The sequence below is a fragment of the Strongylocentrotus purpuratus genome, unplaced genomic scaffold (assembly GCF_000002235.5).
Source record: "Strongylocentrotus purpuratus isolate Spur 01 unplaced genomic scaffold, Spur_5.0 spur5_contig_821, whole genome shotgun sequence".
NCBI classification, from domain to species: Eukaryota; Metazoa; Echinodermata; class Echinoidea; order Camarodonta; family Strongylocentrotidae; genus Strongylocentrotus; species Strongylocentrotus purpuratus.
The window spans coordinates 689,398-711,033 of record NW_022145526.1 but is presented as its reverse complement, the minus strand read 5'-3'; the positions used below and the strand labels follow the sequence as shown (position 1 = coordinate 711,033).

General features: G+C 35.6%; 1 protein-coding gene across 1 annotated transcript; it reads right to left on the bottom strand.

Annotated features, from left to right (window-relative positions):
- Positions 1-7,647: 7,647 nt before the first annotated feature.
- On the bottom strand, positions 7,648-10,187 carry LOC105445431. The gene is made up of 4 exons (XM_030980988.1): positions 10,034-10,187; positions 9,416-9,449; positions 8,592-8,884; positions 7,648-7,767 (listed from the first exon to the last, which is right to left on the bottom strand). The coding sequence occupies exons 1-4, from the start codon at positions 10,185-10,187 to the stop codon at positions 7,712-7,714; spliced, it is 537 nt and encodes a 178-aa protein (XP_030836848.1). The 3' UTR covers positions 7,648-7,711.
- Positions 10,188-21,636: the final 11,449 nt, after the last annotated feature.

Genomic DNA, 21,636 nt, shown 5'->3' with positions numbered 1-21,636 from the left:
GAAATGATAAATCACCATTTAAAAGGGCCGAAAAGTGACAATTTTTTTTAAATGACTGCAACCCCTATATTAGATTCGACAACTTTAATTATTTTCCCACAAAAAGACATGTTAAAGCCCTTTTGTTCTGATGGAAGTTCTAAATTAGTATTATCTTTCAAATGCCATTGGAATCTAATTTGTTGGCCTGCAAATGGGACAAAGAAGGCCCACTTTTAAGGACTACGTGATTGTTTGATATGTTTTTTTCTACTATAACAGAAGTAAGCTTTGTCTACTCTAGACAAAGTAATGAAATTTAATAATAGATCATGGTGGAAGTAGGATCTACTGTGCTTTATTCATTTATCAAACATTATAGTCATATTGACTGCTATGAGAGGCATCGCTGTTTCTAGAGGCTCAGTGGGTGTTAAATCCTGCTATCGTTTGTTGATGAAGGATGTCAATCTAATGTACTGTATTTGTACTTTTTTCAAGGCACATGTAAAATCATGGATCTCCAGTGACTGGGCCCTCAGAAACAAGTGCTAAGCCAGTCACAGAGAATATATGATTTCAACTGATGCCAGTCAGTGCATTGAAAATTTGAGTTATGTTTTTTCCGTTAAATTTAATTTGGAAACTTTCCATATTCGACCAACGTGGTGTATGTAATGGCATATGGGCTATGGTTGGAGCGATTGATGCGGTGAACAGCTTAACTTTGTATATTATGGCATATCATATTCAGGTTCTGGATTTTGGCAGCGAATGGAATCATATTGAAAAGGATGCAATTCATAGTTGTACGCGATAATTCTCAGTTAACAAAATCTCTCTCTCTCTCTCTTGCATGAAGAAAATATGAAAAAAATATTTTGCCTTGATCAATAATAATTAAACATATTATCAATATTAAACAGGGAGAACGAAATTGGGAGGAAACTATTCGAAACAAACATTTAAGTCACCCATTCAGTGTTCATTCGTGATGCATAATAATACAGTTAGCCTACATTAAAATGTGAAATATTAATTAAAGCGCGATGATAAATCAATTTTTTGACGTTGATTGATTCCTTCAATTTCACATGAATGTGATTACTTGTCAGTTACCGTGAGAACGGCCGGCTTAGATATCTACTCGAGTTATCAAACAATACGAAATCTAGCTGTAGGTAATACACAGACAAGAAATTAAACAAAAATGGAAATGCCAGACTGATGACAATGACAATGATTAAAAGTAAGAATACATAATAATCAAACAATGTGTTCTGAGGTCAGGCTTCTTGGATTTTGTGAAGGTTTTATCCACCAGCATGTTTTTAAACATTATGTTAAATTTCAAATGTGCGTGTGGATCTGTGAAAGTTTTTTTTGTACAGGGAAGGGGTGGGGAGGGGGGGGGTAGGGGAGTGTGTGTATGTGTAAGACAAGCTGACAGGAGGAGGAGAACCATACATTTCTTGTCTCATTTTATTCCTAAAAAAAATTGAATTGAATTCAGGTACTTTTCTTTTTTTAACGACTACATTTTTTTATGATCCACTTTTTCTAAGAATAACAGAAATATGCTTTGTCTATTCTAAAGGAAATGTAATAAGACATCATGTTTGAAGTAAGACCTACTGTGCCTTTATACATGTATCAAATATAAGCTGTTACTTTCAAGTTTTGTATTGATGAGGATATAAGGAAATAGTATATAGTCCTGTGTAATATAATTTTGCACTATTTTGTATCCTAATTCTGCAACTAATCTTTTAGATTTCGTTTTTTGAGAGGACAACAAATTAATTCCAAATCAAAAAATAAAATGCCCCCCCCCCCCACTATAAAAAAACCTCAGCAAGTGTGGAATGGACAACTCTGTTCTCAAGCACAATGTGTGTGTGTTAATGTGCGTTTGTGTGTGTATGTGTGTGTGTGCGTTTGTGTGGGTGTGCGCCCAAGCCAACGCATACTGTACCAACATGCACTGTTTCATAACTATTATGCAAAATGTCAATGATGTGTGTGTATATTGAGGCAGCGAGACTCGATAGTATACTCATTATGAGCGAAACGTGACATAATTTTCACATTAATGTCAATGTATTCTGCTGTTAGTGCTTTGTGAATAGTTATTTCCTAGAACTTTGTGCTACCAAACGTAATTACAACTGATCATTTTTTCTCTCTTATAACCACCTTATATTTCATTATACTCTCTCTCATTTATAGTCTGTTGAGAGCCAGAAGGGTGTTAACTCTGTGTTTAAGTGTATGAGTTAACACCCTTCTGGTTCCAAACAGAATTACTGTACTTACTCTTTCTCTAGCAATAGACACACACACACACACACACACACACACACGCGCGCGCGCACGCACGCCCTTACCACTGCGCCCCACATATAACAAGACATTTACAACATTTGTGTCAGTTATAATGCTCCAAATTTATTTCCTCAAAAGACTATTCCCTTCTCCGAAATGGTCTAGAAATAAAAGCATTCACATCTCCGTGAACGAACAAAATAAAAGATACATCAGAGTAAACACAAGAAGAGCGAGATTAAATATTCAGTATTCTGATTTTACTTACATCTAAGTATATGAATACAATGCTTGCATGAAATATTTTGCTTTTTGAAAATAGAGAGCCAGCATACAAGTACTAATTTTTTTGTTCCTTTACTTATCATTTAAGGAAGCCATTTTGGGAAAAATGGCTTGTGGGGAATTTGTAGTGTATTAAACCATGTGGTTCTTAAATGACTGAAGCAAAGTCAATTTTTTTTAATTGACTGAAATCACTCCTGGCATGATAAGATAACATTAGTATCAAAGGAAACAAACAAAAGGAAACTCAACTTAAAATGCTAAATAGAAACAAAAAATTAAACAACACAAGAAAAACAAATGAAAATTAAAATAAGATGCTGTACATATGGTCGCATTACATTCATTATGAGAGATATCGCTATCATCACAATAAAAACAAAACACAGTAATGGATATAGGAGCATGAGAGTAAAGAAAGATTAACAGAACCTCACCAACACAAAGGCAAACTATATCCAAACAAATAAAAGTGATCTTGCTACCTAAATCGGAGCTGACATAAAGTTTCGTGAAACATAAAACAAATATATTGAAAATAAAAGTGGCTTTTCTTTCGTAGCGAAATTCAACATCAATTTCAAAATGTTCCTTCTTCTGAACTAGCATCACGGGAATGCTCTCAATACGTTTCAAAGGCATTCACACACGTTTGTAGGAGGTATAAAGTCCCAAGCACGTTTTGCATTCCCTTTGGTTCCCAATTTGTTTTGCTGAAGGTCGTTAATAAGGGCAAACTTCAGAACAAAATGTGTGTTACAATCAACTTTGAAGCCTCAAACCGACTCTGAAATGAGTGATTATGTAAATGGATCGGGCTCTTTAAAACAAAACGAATAAGAGGATATGGAATCAGCAGCCTTATTCTAACTTGACTTTTTAAAAGTAAGTTTACACTTCGGGTGGGGGTCCATTTGACAGGTCTCTCGGGTCACGGTCATGTATGATGATTATACGCAAACATGTGCAATAATGATTACTTTATTACAACACTATTAGTTTAAATGGTAATTGCGGAACCGCAACTAAAATGTTACCACAACTTAAACATAGTACTAACATTACTGTATATATCGTACTAATATGTTCATGGTCATTGATACAATACTCCCGAAACGGCTTTTCTACAACCTTACTATGGTTTAATACAGATATGTACTCTGCATTTTTTAAACTTGAATATAGTAGCAATTCAACATAAAAACTGTTGACACATCATCAAAATAAATCCAAGTAATTGTTTTCGCAAGTACATTGTAAAACAAATGTCTGCAAGTCATTGAGAAATGTTGATTATGTTATAGGAATATACATGTGGATGATTAACCTTCAGATATAGAAATTACGTTCTTTCAAATATATTTATTACAGATTATATGTTTGGTTTTACTGCTGTACATCTTGGTTTAGAACCATGACACAATCTACATTATAGACATGTTAGAAAGGTTAAATAATTTTAAATGCAGTCAAGGCAGTAATTAAAATTTCGAAACGAATACAAATGGACTATAGATAATATAAAGTATGTTGAATGTAAGAAAAATAAACGTAAACAAAATGTATACTAATATCAATTCTTTTTGGAGACTAAACCATGAAGGACTATGTCAACTGAAATAAACTATTTTAAGAAAAATAATACATATACAAATCATAACGATATGCAATCTTGCTGAAAACTGTACGCAGTAGGAGAACACTGCACATGCGGGCACATATGGGATATCACATTTGTGTCATCAAAACCTATATCAAACACTTAAACTACTTTGTCATACTTTGAATATGATAGCATTTTTATGAGCAGTCATCTTTAGGCTGGTGGCATAATTGCTCCAATGATATTCTTTCGTCTAAATGAATTGAACGCTAATCTCATAAATCAAAGTTTGCCTAAACCACACAACTTAAGTGTGATTCTTATTTAAATAACAGAAACAGTTTCATAAAAATTTACAATAATGAAACAATCCGGTGCTATTATTGTTTTATGTACATGATCACTTATGGAATACAAATGAAGAATTGTTCATACAAAACTTAGAGTCATGATAGCAAAGCACATATTTACTGCAATTATTACGTAATGGGAAAAGGGTTTATACAACCTTGCCAAAATAAAAGTCCTTTGACATTATTAAGCTATCTTATATAAATGTTTTTGTAGCCGTTCAACTGCAACAATTTTCATACAAACTTATGATAACGCTTATATTAATTTCATGTATCACCTAATATACATGTTTATTTTAATAAAACAAATGAACAGTCTTTATAGAAACTTGCCATGAAGAAAATATCTTCTGTAATTATTGTCTTATATACATGATCATTGTAGCAATAGTATTGAACAGTCTTCATAAAACCTTACAATGAAGAAAACATCTTCTGTAATTATTGTCTTATATACATGATCATTGTAGCAATAGTATTGAACAGTCTTCATAAAACCTTACAATGAAGAAAACATCTTCTGTAATTATTGTCTTATATACATGATCATTGTAGCAATAGTACTGAACAGTCTTCATAAAACCTTACAATAAAGAAAACATCTTCTGTAATTATTGTCTTATATACATGATCATTGTAGCAATAGTATTGAACAGTCTTCATAAAACCTTGCAATGAATAAAACATCTTCTGTAAATATTGTCTTATATACATGATCATTGTAGCAATAGTATTGAACAGTCTTCATAAAACCTTGCAGTGAAGAAAACATCTTCTGTAATTATTGTCTTATATACATGACCATTGTAGCAATAGTATTGAACAGTCTTCATAAAACCTTACAATGAAGAAAACATCTTCTGTAATTATTGTCTTATATACATGATCATTGTAGCAATAGTATTGAACAGTCTTTATATAAGCTTCCAATGAAGAAAACATCTTCTGTAATTATTGTCTTTTATACATGATCATTGTAGCAATAGTATTGAACAGTCTCCATAAAACCTTGCAATGAAGAAAACATCTTCTGTAATTATTGTCTTATATACATGACCATTGTAGCAATAGTACTGAACAGTCTTCATAAAACCTTGCAATGAAGAAAACATCTTCTATAATTATTGTCTTATACACATGACCATTGTAGCAATAGTACTGAACAGTCTTCATAAAACCTTGCAATGAAGAAAACATCTTCTATAATTATTGTCTTATATACATGATCATTGTAGCAATAGTATTGAACAGTCTTCATAAAACCTTACAATGAAGAAAACATCTTCTGTAATTATTGTCTTATATACATGATCATTGTAGCAATAGTACTGAACAGTCTTCATAAAACCTTACAATGAAGAAAACATCTTCTGTAATTATTGTCTTATATACATAATTATTGTAGCAATAGTACTGAACAGTCTTCATAAAACCTTGCAATGAAGAAAACATCTTCTGTAATTATTGTCTTTAAGTATAGCAATAGTACTGAACAGTCTTCATAAAACCTTGCAATGAAGAAAACATCTTCTATAATTATTGTCTTATATACATGATCATTGTAGCAATAGTACTGAACAGTCTTCATAAAACCTTACAATGAAGAAAAAATCTTCTGTAGTTATTGTCTTAAATTCATGACCATTGTATCAATACAAATGAAATGATAGTTTTACAGCCACGTCGTTGAAAAAACTGGGTCTGCATTGATTGTCTTATTAACATGATCTAGCAATACAAATTTAAACGTTTTCAAACCACCTAATGGTAAAACTTGTATTGGTGCCTTTATTACTTTATGTGCAACACCATTGTAGCGATGGAACTGATGTAATATTCAAACAACAAATAAAATATATTTTGTAATTATTACCATATGTATATGATTTATGTAGCAACATAACTGAAAGAGAATTCATACAACCTTACAACAACAAAAATATATACTGAGATTATCATATCATATGTACAATTATTGTAGCAAAAAAATGAAATAGAGTTTATACAACCTTACACATATATAATATCTACTACGATTATTATCACATTTAGATGACTATTTCAACAACGGAACTGGAACAGTATTCCTACAACCTTATCATAACAACAATATATTCTGCAATTACTATCTTATGTATATGATTATGATAGTAACAGAACACAGTATTTATACAACCTTACAATGAAGGAAATATTGACTGCAATCATTTTCCTATTATGTACATTGTCATTGTTGAAAGAGAACTAAAACAGTATTCATACAAACTTATAATGACAAATATCTTCTGATATTATCATCATAATTATGTAAATTATTATTGTAGCAATAGAACTAAAATAGTATTCGTACACCCTTACAATAAAGAAAATGTTTTCTGTAATTATTATAATATGTATATGGTTAATGTAGCAATATAGCTCAAAGAGTATTCATAAAACCATACAACAAATAAAATATACATAGACTGCAATTAATGTAGCAACAGAGAAATGATCATTGCACCAACAGAACTGAAACTTTATTCATACAACCTTATGATCAAGAAAATATATAATGATATTATCGTCACATGTGTGCTCCTACATGGATAAGAGGACTCTGAAAACGGCAGAGATCAAAACGTTTGAGAGTTTTGAACTTTGAATGTGGAAGAAGATGGAAAAGATAAGTTGGGTGGATAGAATGTCAAACAATAAAGTTCTATAAAGAGCAGGGGAGGAGTGGAAGTTGCAGCAACATGAGAGACAGAAGAAATGTATTCGGCATGTTGAATTTTATTGGATATCGTTGAGGGAAGGATGGAAGGGAAAATAATAAAGCCTACAAGGCACGTGTTCCAAATAGGATTTTTTTTTGTTTGTAAATACCCCCCCCCACACACACACAGACACATACACACCGTATAGATGTTTACCTCTCTTAATACTTCATATCTCAACCGCCTTCTTAAACATTAGATATATTTATCAAGAAATCATTATCACATGTAGCTTAACTACATGATTCCCAGCAGCATTGGGAAGTGGAGAAACAGCAACTTCGAGATTCACGCTGAGAATCATGCAGACTTGGAATACATGTTTCTCAAGACGTAGGCTTCTCAGCTGAATGCAAAAACCAAGTGAATCCCATCTTGGTCGTGGGACATTTAAATGACAGGTTTGCCTACTTCTTTGACTCCCATACTTGTTTGACTTGTGCAAAGCGCCTCCCGCTACTCACTAAAACGGAATAGAGAAGAAAGACAATTAAATAGTTTGAGCATTTTGACGTGTGTACAAACCAATGGTTCACGAAAGAAAATTGGGGAGGTAAACAAGAAACTTAAATAATTCGAATATTAAGATATGTTACTCACTTATGGTTTACATAAAAATAGGGGAGAAGAAAAAACAGAAATTCTTATAATTAAATTTAATCCCGAAAGAGCAGTAACGGAAAATGATTTTTATAGCTGTTGTCGTTACAAATTTGCCATTGTTTGTAAGGGTAGCGCTTCAATGGATTTGGGACCATTGAGGTACTTTGTTGCCTTTGGATTATGATACGCCAAAAGGGCAATCAAATTCGGCGTTCCCTACTGGACTATCATGTGGGAGGTCCAAGGTTAGAACCTTGCTGTATGCGTACAATATAGGACAATTATATTCTCGACTTATTATGCTCCTTTTTGTGTGTATTGAATGCGTACCTATCAATGCCTGGGCAGTATTTGAAATAGTTCGAGCACATACCAGGAGGGTGTTTCACAAAGCCTTTTTTAATGACAAATATCAGTGAAAAATCTGCTAATAACCAATCAGAAGCAAGGACTTCAGTAGCTTATAACAATAACTGTCATTTGTCACTGATGTCAAGTTTTGTGAAACACCCCCCCCCCCCCCCCCCCCCAGATCGCTTCGCTGAATGCTTCAGCTGAAAATATTTCATTAGTGCCTTTGGATAATGATAAAGTTCTACAATATGTCATCGTTTTCATCTTTCTAACAATATAAGGGAACTGTTTAGTCTTTCAAAGCCCGAACGAGTAGGATATGGTACTTACGTTCATGTAAGATGACCTCAGCTGCATGGCCTAACCCAGCATTTTGCAATGCCAAATGAAGTTCATCTACCTGCTCACTAGGTCGAACCTGCCGTCTCCAGTCACGTAGCATCTTACCAAAGCCTGACCTTGAGACACTATCGAGGTACACGTCTGTTTGGTCGTTGTGTTTCTTCATAGAGGAATAAGAGAGGCCAAGCTGGTAACCAAAGGTTATGACATCCTTTGGTGTATGGATCACATCGGCCAGGATCTCGAAGAGATTGTTGGATACATACTGCAATCGCCCATGCCTGTATGTAAGTAAATTCATGACATTGGGAGGGGGTGGAAAATGTAAACAAATAAAATACAAGCTGACAGATTTTAGGTAGATTCCTTTGTGAAATATTGACATGAATCATTGTCCTTTGATAAATCACCATCACCACTCTCTATAGATCAAGAGTAGACTGACAAAAGTTAGTTATCGCTCAGTAGCCATATCAACTACGGGTATTTGGAACTTTCTAGTAAAGGGTTACGCGTTAGGAATTATAAATGCTTAGTCTTAAGTCAATTTTCAAAAAACATCATGATTTATTTATATGCCGTGATTCTGAATCACAGTATGAAAAGTAGTATTTTCATGGACACTGTTATGATAAGAATGATGATGATGATGGCGCTTTTACCAACAGCTTCGTGAATGAGATCATAGACTGATAACATCAAGCAATGGACGGGAATATCATTCTAGCAGCTAACTATAATAGCTGAAGACAGGAAGACAAGATGTGTCGCAAGGTCCATTTAACTGTGGGTGGTGATATACGTTTACTTACGAATCTGTGTGATCGACGGCATAATCCGGTTCATCTGCATTAAACGGAGAAATAAATACAATAGGAATTTGAACAAAATAAATCAGTATTTGGAATTGCTATGTACTATAAACCGGGACAAAAGCGACCACGCCCGATCACGCCCGATCGTTGTAAAATTTGTAAAATTTGTCTCCTATAGAACTCGCTACGCAGTCATTTCTCGTCGTCGTCGTTTGAAAGGGTAGTAATCCAGGAACAACTGACAAAATATAATCTACATCTACTCAACAGCGCAAAGAACTATTTACAGAAATGACTCATGTACGGTCTTTGAGATCAATGGTTACAATAAATGGCTTATGTAGGGAATTAAAGATAACATGTTACAGAAACGACTTACTGGTATGTAGGATCATTGAGGTAACAAGATCAATAATATAGACTTATGGAGGGTTTTGGGGTAACTGGCTACAGGACGGACTTATATAGGATCATTGAAGTAACTAAATTGACTTGTATGAAGTCTTTGAGGTAACTTGTTACATAAATGATTGACATAAGGTCTTTGAAGTATCTAGCTACATTTGATGAAGTGCACGACACATAATATCCTACTTCCTGATAGTATTGGCTTACCTTCGTTGGAAACGATAAACTCTTTTTCTGCACGTATTGCTGACCCTTGTAGTATGTCGATATGGCCGTTCTTCTTTCCTTTCTCTTCAGGAGAGAACTGAAGCTCGAAGTTCAGAGGGCTGCACTTTCCACTTAGTATACTCTTGATGGGCATCTTGGTTTGAATATCGTGGGAATAATTATAATAACGAGGACAGTAATAATAAAAAAAAGGTCATGATGATAATAATATTGATCATAAATGATAATGATGATGATTAAAAAAAGAACAATAACGAAAACAACAACGATAATAATAATATGATAACAAATGAGTATATAATACTGATAATGAAAATAAACATGACAACATTAAGTTAGCATGTGCATATGTGAGGGAGAAAAATGATCGGCAGAGGGAACATATCTGAATCGAGGATATCCTCCAATTTCGAAATTAAGAAAGAGGCTTGATAATTCAGTGACTGTTTAAGAAAAACATAACTTAAAAATAGCTTATTGTTGCATTTCTTTTTAAATGTCATGTGTAGAATTCAACTTGAAAAATTAACATCCAAGAAGAAGTTTTAACAGACCTTATGGGAAAAAACTGAGGCATATTCACCGTTCTCTCCTTTCTTTTCGTCCCGTCGTCGAACAAAATATGTAGGTCCCTTGCTTCTGACTCTATAGAGAACGTGAATTCCTTCATGACTTGGCAGTAGGGAGCAGAAGAACTCTTCTCTTTCCTTGTTATTTCCTGAATAAACAACCAGAATTTATTTTTAGTATTAATGAAGAGTTTGGTCCAAAAATATTTCACCTATCTGTTTCATAGTTATGGCACCAAAGCTAAATTTTCAACGTAAATAACAGCTAGGCCTATCATGCCATTCAAAGTGATGCAGTTCCAAAACATTCTGCATCCATATTTCAATGAGATCCCCCCCCCCGGGGGGGGGGGAAGCTTATCACATAACCGTCTGAGGCAACAAGCATCACAGTAAAAAATAATGTACACAATTTCTCAAAATGGCACAGTAGATACTTCTTGATGTCATAGTCCAGAATACAGATTTTAAACTTAATAGTACTGCCCCCCCCCCCCCTTCACACGTGCTTTTACAATATGTATCGCATTGGCGTATCGATGGAGGGGGATGTTTTAGCAGATAAAAATACCCTTTACCTGTGCTTTATCTGTTTGTGTTGCTCAAAAGGGGGGGGGGTGGATGTTGAGGGAGAAAGTAGTGTTTATCCCCCGTTAAGCCAAATAAAAATAGTGCTTAGTGCATTTTACTTCTCCATCTGTTCACCCCTTTGCCCCTTCCTCATCCATTCTTCTAATATTTCCATCATCCCCCTTCCCTAACACATATCATTCCCTCCTCATTTTCCTCCTCCCCAAGACTCATCACTTTCTTTGCCTTACTCTCTTTGTTTCGTAATTATAATCTTATATTGTGGTCTGATAATGTAAACGAAATAATAAGACGTTCTTCGGTAAATTGTTAAGAGTTACCATAGGCCTTTCATAATCTGAATAGTCCACAGGGGCACCATTTAATAATCAAAGTATCAAATGGGGCCCGCAGATGGTAGATATAGATTATCTGATGTAAATACCTCCACACGGTTCATATATGGATGAAGTAAGTACACACGTAGAGTTGGTCTTTCTGCAGGAGTCATGAAGACAGGCTGGAAGACTACACATCTCAGCTGGAGTCCTTGAAGATCAGTCGATGACAGAGCCCAGACTTGAAGATGTCGTGTGCAAAACGTTATCCTATCTTTTGAGATTTGTGACGGAGTCAAGGTCCTACGACCGCACGTTCCTTTGAATTAAAGAAAATTAACGATTAAAAATATTGATTATATAATGTTACTCACTGATAATATAGGCTTATTAGTAGAGTAGAAATTGATTTCTACTCAGTTCATGTCCTGATTTTTTACTCTTTTCAAGCTTTGTTCAGGGAGCTGATTTAAATGGCATAGCGGTACTTTTTCTTTATTATTGAAAAATCATTCAACATTATTTTACCAGCTTAATTATTATTCTAAAAAAGCGATATACTCATTTCATTGGTAAAAAAAATGGGATTCAAATTGCAAGTTATGAAGGTTCCCTTTTTCAAGAGAACAGAATCGAAATATGTCGATAACTTTGTACCTGGTCCTGTTCTTGTGTACAGCATAACAGGAGAGTCGTCACTACGTTCATGGTGATTGGTGCAGTGTGGTAGTACCACCGTGGCAGGCTTTAGCAGTTCTTGTGTCAGAGAACATTCTACGACTGGAGTAATAACTACCTCACCCTCCCGTACAGGAAGCCTAGGAGTGTCATGCATTGAGACGCGAAGAGTTACGACTGATCTCATCCCTTTAGGTATAGCTCCTTCAGGGATAGATACGGCAATACCAAGTTCATCAAGGGTCAGTTCTTCACCCTTGTGATCAATGATGCCATGCGAGAGGAAAGGTATACAGCTTCGTTGGCATTTCATTGCTAAGGAGGATAAGAAGGAAACGAGTAGATTACAATTTATCTATAACATAATCAAGTTGTGCCAAGTTTTTTTTCAAGGCAGTCTTTTGTTAGTGTTTTACTGTAAAGCGATTGGGAAAGAAGTCTGTAAGAATTCATGTTTGCATGTATAGGGGTTTGAATAAAAATGTAGCAATCTCGAGTCAGGATGTAATTCTTTTTTTGTTATGGTAATCTCGCTTTTTCCAAATTTATTTCCTTGGGACTCCGTTGTATAGGGTAAAGTTTACTCAATGTTTTAGACGATAGACATCATAATAGCAAAAGCCCGAGATATTCTTGCAAAATTCAAACAAGTGAATTTGTTGGTACACCGCGCTTCTTAGGTCTTGAAGATAACTGGTAAAGGGATAATTTCCTTTCCATTGCGTGTTTCCTCATAGCAACACGGCTCATAGATGCTGCTTGTAAGTATCGGCTTGCATGGTGATGTAAAAATACAGTAGGCTTGAGGGTTCACCATGTGAGAAAGAGGGAGGATTGATGAGTCATGCAAAGGACTCTTGGTAGTCTTTCTTGAGGGTTTGTAGTCCTGAAAAGGACTGTTGGTGTAGTCTTGAAAAAGAATGTTGATTATCTTTCTTAACTTATAGTTCTAGGACGACGGATAGTCAACCTGTTCGAAACGTCGAGCCACTCCCGCCACCCTCCTCTTTAAGCGCTATAGTTCTCATTAGAAACTTAAGCTTAGAAAGATAGCCAACAGTCTTTTTCAAGACTACTCCAACAGTCATTTTCAGGACTACAAACCCTCAAGAAAGATTACCGAGAGTCCTTTTCAGGACTCCTCAATCCTCCCTCTCTCTCACATGGTGCATCCGCAAGCCTACTGTATAACATGGCTCATGATTACTCCTTCGTAATATAAGTTAAAAGTGCACATGTTCCTGCCTGTGTTTTCCTCCACTGATCAAATAGGCCTACACAATCTAATGTAATGTGCAATACAGTGTAGTTGTGCAGTGGCACTACCTTCTGCTATCTTGACTGCTGCATCGTTAAAACGGAAAGCCTGAGCAATTTCCAGAAGCCTCTCTCTAGTCCCACCTTGGTGTACCCATTTTTTAAGCATCTTCAGAGTACAACGGCCAATCATGTGAGGCGGGAAGGTCACAAATTTGCTCATGATCTGCAAAACGCCTGAAGGTTTAACGTTCAGGCGATGACACAAGTCCACTAGGTCTGTCTTGGATCCAATGGCTTTTGAGATTTCTTCACGGCCTGTGGACAATGAACAAATGCATATGTCAATAGGAAGGATGGAAAATATGTAGGTTAATGCAAATAGCATAGTGATGGTGATGAATGAGGATATTAATGTCGTCTTAAAATTATAGTGAAATCAAATGTGAAACATTGATGAATGTAGGGACAATTTAAGAAACCAAAAATAGTGTTCATGGTTTTTAGATAAAATTTGGTAAAAATCTTTAACTCCAGACGTCACACTGGACCATTCAGAAAATGTACCCTGAAACAAGACCCGTTGGTTGCGATCTGACAAGAATGATTGAATCCACCCAAGAGCTTTTTTACAAATACCAAAATCATGTAGTTTTTTACAAGTAGTGCATGGTTTACCTTATCAAAGGCCTTAGCCCAATCCAAGAAAACAGTATCGACTCTGGACACTTTCGCGCTTTCTAAACATTGGGCAAGGTCATTGTACAAAGTTAAGGTCTGAGTAGAACAAGAGCGTTTTTCCATAAAACCATGTTGAGATAACGGTATAATACCATACATATTAGAATGTTTAAGTAGATGGGAAGCAACAATTCTTTCCAACATTTTGCAAGGCACTGAACATAAAGAAATCGGTCTGTAGTTGGATATAGACTCACGATCAGTAAAGGCACACCATTCGCCAATTTCCATTCACGGGGTACCGTACCTAAACTTAAACCAGGGACTAGTCCCTGCTTAAACTTAGATTAAACATGCGTGTGAGAATAGGGGCCAAAGAATTACCTGCTAACTTTAAGAAACCCGGCAAGATGCCATCGGGTCCAGGGGGCTTTGACGCTTTTAGGTTGTTGATAGCGATTGAGACTTCCTTTCTTTGTACGCTTATTTGGTTCAGGGGTAACATGCCAGCACTGTGTCTATTACAGGCATCCAATATATTGCTAGACATTGTATCAATTGTAGATTCTGAAAAGTTCGAGCAAAAATATTGATTGAACACATTAGCAATATTTCCAGGATCATCATAATGATTGTTATCAAGTTTAAACGTTGAAAGCATTAAAGTTGCCTTCGTAGCTTTTACAAACGACCAAAATCATTTGGGGTTAGAATTGAGGGAGATACTTGAGATATAATCATTATAGGAAATCCTTTTTTGTTTGTTCACAAGAGTACGGATTTCTACATTATTGATTTACCAATAGAAGCCATTGGATTATTGGTTAACCACAAAATACTTGTAAGATTTTCTTTTTTTTACCGTCTGAATTGGCTTTCACCGTGTGAATGCGGCTAATAACAATAAACACAATTACAATAATGATGAGGATTATTATTATTATCATCATCATAATTATTATTATTATTAATATCATAATTGTTATCATTATTATTATTACTATTATTATCATCATTATGACTTATTAAGTAAGCAAATATCATTCCCAAAACCTGGGGGGGATGATTGTACATGCCATCCCCCCACCATGTGAGGTGGGGGGATGCATCCCCCTCATCCACCCTGTTGTCTACGCCCCTGCTTACCAGCACGATTACGAATCTATACCTACTAAAAAATATTTTGTACTTCTGTACATCCTATTGCATACATGCCAACATTTGAAAATCAGAAATCTGTACAAATTATGCTATTTTCAAAAAAAGAGGAACAATCCTAACTCTCCTATTCAATACTACAGACAAATTTGTACAGGAAGAGGAACACCTGCATTAAAATGATAATTATCTTCTCCCAAAAAGAGGAATGTTCCTCTTTAATCTGAACAGTTGGCATGTATGCTATTGCCTTGACGCTAATAAATGAAATTAATGGAATGTAAAAAACAAATGAAATGCACGTTTGAACTTGGAAATTTTCTTTGAAAGAGCAAAACTTATATGTTCTTATCAGCACGATTACGACAGAACGCAGGCTTTTGATTCTAACGAACCTGTTTTGACATCTGGGATATTGTACTCCGAGAGGAGCTTAGTGAACTCGTCTTCTCGCTCTTCCTTTTTCAAACCTTTCCGCCAACTGTCTACGAGCTCTCCTGCGATCTTATGGAGTATTGACAAACTAGGTAGATCGATGGATCCAACAATGAGGTCATCATTTATGCGGAGGGCTTTCCCAAGTGAACACGCAGTTGAAAGATTTTTCACTGAGAGGGCGACGCTGCAAAGCTCTTCTGTGTCTGGTACTCCACCATGCCGGTCAAGATCCTGAGGAGACTCCGAATGCTTTCCTGGAGTTACACTGAGAACACCATCTTTGAAGAAATATGATTCGTTGATTTGAAATAAAAAAAATTAAAGCCCTCCTGCAATAGTTTGGCCAGCCCCTGCAAGGTCACTGACAGGTGGTTATCTCATCAAATCAATTCTTAAATAACATAAGAAAAGGGGGATCATGGGGGACCAACGGGCACCGATTAGGCATCGTTCGCCATATAGAGGGCGCAAATAGCTATATGTAATGCAGTAGGGATTTTAGAACATTTTATGTAATGAAAAATGTTATGTTTGTTTATGTAAGTGATTTTGATTAATTTCTATAACCTCAGTTTGGTTACGAAATTAAATCGAATATCCATACCGATTTGAAATTGCAAACATTTGTAAATGAAAATTAAGAACTTCTCTTTCTTTACGCAGTCCTAATATCACTATTATGATGACTTTAACAGTACATGAAGGTCATTCAATTTCATGATTTCATAAACATGGACCACTAAAATGTGCGTCTACTTACCACAAGCTGAAGTTACAATGATCTCCATATCTTCAGGCTCAGAACTAGGTTCATTTGGTTTTGTCTTTTCCACAGGAGTCAGTTCTAGTTTACGAGAACTACCTTCATCTGAAAAAAGACACGTCATTACCTAAACGTAGTAATATAATCTAAAAGCGTCGCATTAAAATCATTAATCAAACTTGTATTATATTTCTGTTAAAGACTAAGCTTCATTACACGACATAGAATGTGTGAACATCTTAGATATTTCTGCACATTCACAGAAATATATTATCCAAATAAAAGGTGTCAGAAATTGACCTCCTCGTACTTAAAAGTGTGTAACATGGTCCTATTTATTCTACATGTTATTGTATTTCCTGCTGTAGTCAGTTAAAACTGGTACATGTGACCTTGTATTCTGCATTCGCAGTTTCTTGCACAGGGACATTTCATTTTCTTATACAAGATAGTATGCATGATTCTTCTTATCCTGTGGAAACTTTCCTCCACGAAGTCCTGGATAAATAAAGAAAAATACTACGAGGCGTTTTACACATTATTCGGCATAATCGTAATCGTTTTACCCATACCTTCTAGTTTCTCCACGTTTGGTACTGCTTTGACAGACTCCCAAACAAGTTTTAAAGTCTGAATCGCTTCATTCCCTGAGGTTTGAGATGCTTTCCATTTGGAAAGCATTTGGATGTTAGCGTCTTTCCTGTTAGACAGTGTCCGGTGTTGTATGTGTTCAAGCTCTGCCTTCTTTAGACCCAGCTTCCCGCCAATCTCAGAAAACTGTTCTGGTTTGATCTCCCTGGAGAATGCAAGAATTGTCTTGTCCGAGACTTCACTGTTGGGTGGAAGAAATATTATTTACACCAGAAGGGGGGGGGGGGGATGGTATATATATATATATATATATATACCAATGTATATATAAGTGAGTGTGCGTACGCATGCATACATTCAATTTTGTCTTTGCCTTTCTTTCCCCTCCCCCCTCATCTTCCTTTCTTTTCTCTTTTTCTGTTTTCATTCAGTGTCATATCTAAAGTTTAAGTTTGTTCTGTTCTAGTTTAATAGTGCAATCTTCCAGTATACTCATATTCCTTTGACGAATACACAGAATATTGTATAACACCTCTATATGTACTTAGTTTAAAGTCATTAAATTGTAACAGTATTATGTACTTGGATACCGATAAAGAAATACACAGAGACAGTAGCCTGGAATTATAGACTCACCCAGCAGAACCGATGTCTGATGTACGTAGATCAAGTTAAAGGAGACGATATGCATTTAAGGATATAAGGAAATCAAGAGAAGACAAGGTTAACTTGATAGCTGATACCAAGGTTGGTCTGAAGTTGTTCTTTCTCTCTCACTATATTTTTACAAATTTCTTAAGTGCTTGATATACTTCAGCAGCGATACTTACAAAAACGAAATACTTTTTGAATGAGTAAATTTACATCTCTTTTATATTATATTTCCTTCAAGATATTGCAACCGGAAGAATTTGACATAAACTACAATTTCCTGATATTCTACACTTTTCTGCTACAACTATACATATATACGATTTTTGTGCAACTCATGACTATAAGATAAAATCATTAGACATTCATAAATGTACAGGATTAATTTGAACATAGGTGCCTTTGTTGGTTTCATTGTTTCTTTGTTTCGTTGAATACCTGCTGGTATACATATGCTTCGTTAAAAAACAGCATTATGGAATAAATTAACGTACTCATACCCCTTATTATTCTTTATTTGTAGCATATTTTAATCTTCTTAATCCTATCGACACCACAATCAAACCATTAATATTGTAAAAAATTAAATTTGAAAAGAAGGGTTGATTGAAAGAAAGTTAGATTGACATCGGCAAACCTGTCATCTCCAACTGCTCAGCAGGTGAGTCTAAAGATTTCATGAGTGAAAGGAACGTTTCCTTTGCTTGTTGACCAGAGGCCTGTGCCTGTCGCCATTTTACCAGCATGTCATAGGTAGCCTGCTGTATGTCTCTGAACCTCCTGTATTCTATGTTATCCAACTGTTGTATTCGGAAACCGAGAGCTATCCCCAGGTCATAGAACTGATCCACTGTCATCTTTTCAGCAATGGTGTGGACATCGATATCTTCCAGGTCACTTCTCGAGACTTCTTCGACTACCCTGAAAAGCGAGATAAAGGGATTTTCATTATTACATGTATTATCATTACAATTGTGATTGCTGTTGTTGCTGTTAAATGTATCTATTGTTATTGTTATTGAAAATAATTACCGCGATACATTTATAATTAGTTTCAATAATAATAACAATAGCTCCATTTAACAGCAACAACATCAATCAAAATTTTAATGATAATAATGATGAAAATACTATACTATTTGTAATAATAATACTTATAATAATACTAATAAAGAGCACACTCTAAAAAGTTCAACCAGCATAGTAACATGTTTAAAAAAGGAATACAATGTTGTTTTTACAAGCGGCAGGAAAATGTTACTGCCGATGAAGATGAGGTGATTAGCCATGGGCCCAGTGCATGACATATTAGAACTGTTCTTCAAACAAGTAAACTCCCCCGGGTTGAATCAAAACACATATCATTGGGTCAACACCTGAATGGCATCGAATTACCAGGGAGAGTTAATACACACTTATGGGTTTCTGACTTCGCTGGAAGCAAGAAGTTACCAGCAGCTGGAAACTTCTTGGCTGAAGTAACTCTATTTCTTCCTCGATGAAATTTCCTATTTATAATCCATGTCAGCTGCTTTCCAAAACTCACTCAGTAGATAAGTAAGAATGGGGGTGGTGAGTTGTGAAGAAAGTCGTTTCGAAATTAAAACAGAGATCACTTTCCCTACCCCGTCCCCGTCACCGCCTTCCCTCCTCTATCCCTACCCCCTTCCCTCCCCCCCCCCCCCCATGCTACGAAAGTAAAATTCATTTCATTGGAAAAACATTCAATTCTGCGAAGTAATATAAATGGTCCGAATGCAAGCTTACCCTACGAAGGAAACGGGTACTAAAGAAGATTCATGCTTCAGATCATCTGTGATTTAAAAAAAAAATGGGGAAAACATAGCAATCGATATTCTGATGTGTACTGACTTAATAAGTAACCTTATCATGTTCAAAACTGTCGTTTGACAAAGATACTCCAAGAATCCTGCCAAAATTACCGATATAAAGCCGATTATGCATTTTAGACGGATGTTCACTTTTAGTGGCAATATTTCTCAAAAAATGTACCGACTAATATTTCGACGGGAATCGGAGGTCACATTGCAGCGTACCCTACAAACAACCCACCGTAATATGGCTATGAGCTTTCGCTCAATCTATGGTATTAACAATGGTATGTATTTGTATTCATCTTTTTCCAACAATTTTTTTTTATTTGAATGAATCAAGCACATTTCCATATACTTTTCAAGAAATCAATTGGAGTGCATTTCCAGTACCCTATTGTAATAATGTGTATAGAAACCACGCTCATTTCATTGATATGTTTGCACATTTCAATAGGTGATTCAAAAGGCCGTGGAAATTGAACTAATTTCAGTATTTGAAATTCTAGTTTATTCATAATGCTTTTAACTCATACATACACTTTTTACTTATAATTAGTCTTCATCACAACTTTATAATGACCATATAGAAACGGAGTATACATACCTGAGTATCTGATTAAGAAAGCAACAGTCAATGAAACCCCGACCATTCCAGCCTGTGTAATCGTGATAATTACTGGGAAGTCTGTATTCTCCTCACGCGAAGTCACGGGTAGTAAAAAGCTGTGTTTCAGTTTGCTTTGAATATCTTTTTGAGAGAGAACCTGTTGTCCGGACTAAAAAATGATGGTGATAATAATATTAATAATAATAAGTTTGCAATATCCTCATTAGAGTAATGATATTTATTATAAAACTGTTGATCGGGAAAAAAACAATTATAAAATAATTATAATAGTCATAAGCGCACTATAAACGAGTAATATCCCAAAAATTGATATAGGTATATTGTGCAGCGGCTTAGCAAGTAAATTGTGCACTTTTTGAGAAAAGCATGACACTTCTAGCATAATAGCTTTCACCATAAGATTTTTTTTCAGATGTGGAGGGAAGTCAGATTTGACCTCTGATGACCCTGAGAGGTCAAATCCAAAATGGCCGCCAGTCCGCATGGTCTAATGTACAAACGCGGGTAACTTTTGAACCAATTAAATAGTCCAGAAAAACGTTTAAGGTGTCATTTACAATTAACTTGGGGATACCAATCCATTTAGTAATACTTTTGAGATCGCCAGAACTCAGAGATTTGCAATAAGGTCAAGGTCAATATCATATTCGTCCAAAAAAGTGTTTGTTTGTTTGTTTGTTTTTGTTTTTTAACTTTACCTCTATTTTGACACTTAATGAGTCATTATTTTAAAAAATAATAAAAAGACCCATGTAAGACCACTTTTACTATCCAGGGCCAAATTTCATAAGCTGCTTATCGGCCGGTTCTATGCTTACGTTACGTATGAGTTTCTACTCCATAGCACTGCTAACCGTAAGCACACGAAAATTTGCTTACCGGTAAGCAGCTTTATGAAATTGGGCCCAGAAGACCAAATAAGCTATTCCAAATACGACCTAAAACCTGTTCATATCCACATGAATTTAGCAAGGTCCACAACTTATGAATATCCTAATGGTAACGATCAAAATTTAACAGTCTCCAAAACAAGAGCTCACAGCTTTGACACACTTGCAACATCCAATGCATCCTCTCTTGCAGCGACAGTGTATCAATTCATGTTACGATTTTTATACCTCCGGGAGAGTGGTCCAAAGAGGCTGCCACACAGTTTTTACGTTTGTCCAGCCCAATCAGATGGCTTTGGCATCTCTGGATTCATGGCGAATGTCTAGTTCCAATAGTAAGTTGGCCTGGTAGCAAGTGCGCTTGATGAGCTGCTTGAATGCTGCCTAGTTTGGAGGAAGGTTCTCCAGGTTTCTAGACTTCTGTGCGAAGAGCTGTTTCCTGGCATCATTCACTACCACGTACGCTCTCACTTATTCGGTCGTACCAGGGACTTGTTAGTTGACATAAGCACCACAAATCGCTCTAGCAGTAACA

Excerpts from the sequence above, each read along its gene's own strand:
- LOC105445431 (XM_030980988.1), bottom strand. The coding sequence starts at position 10,187 with ATGCCCATCAAGAGTATACTAAGTGGAAAGTGCAGCCCTCTGAACTTC. Across the intron at positions 9,450-10,033 it reads GTTTATCGTTTCCAACGAAG|ATGAACCGGATTATGCCGTC; the intron begins GTAAGCCAATAC and ends CGTTTAATGCAG. Across the intron at positions 7,768-8,591 it reads TGAGGTCATCTTACATGAAC|TGAGTAGCGGGAGGCGCTTT; the intron begins GTAAGTACCATA and ends ATTCCGTTTTAG.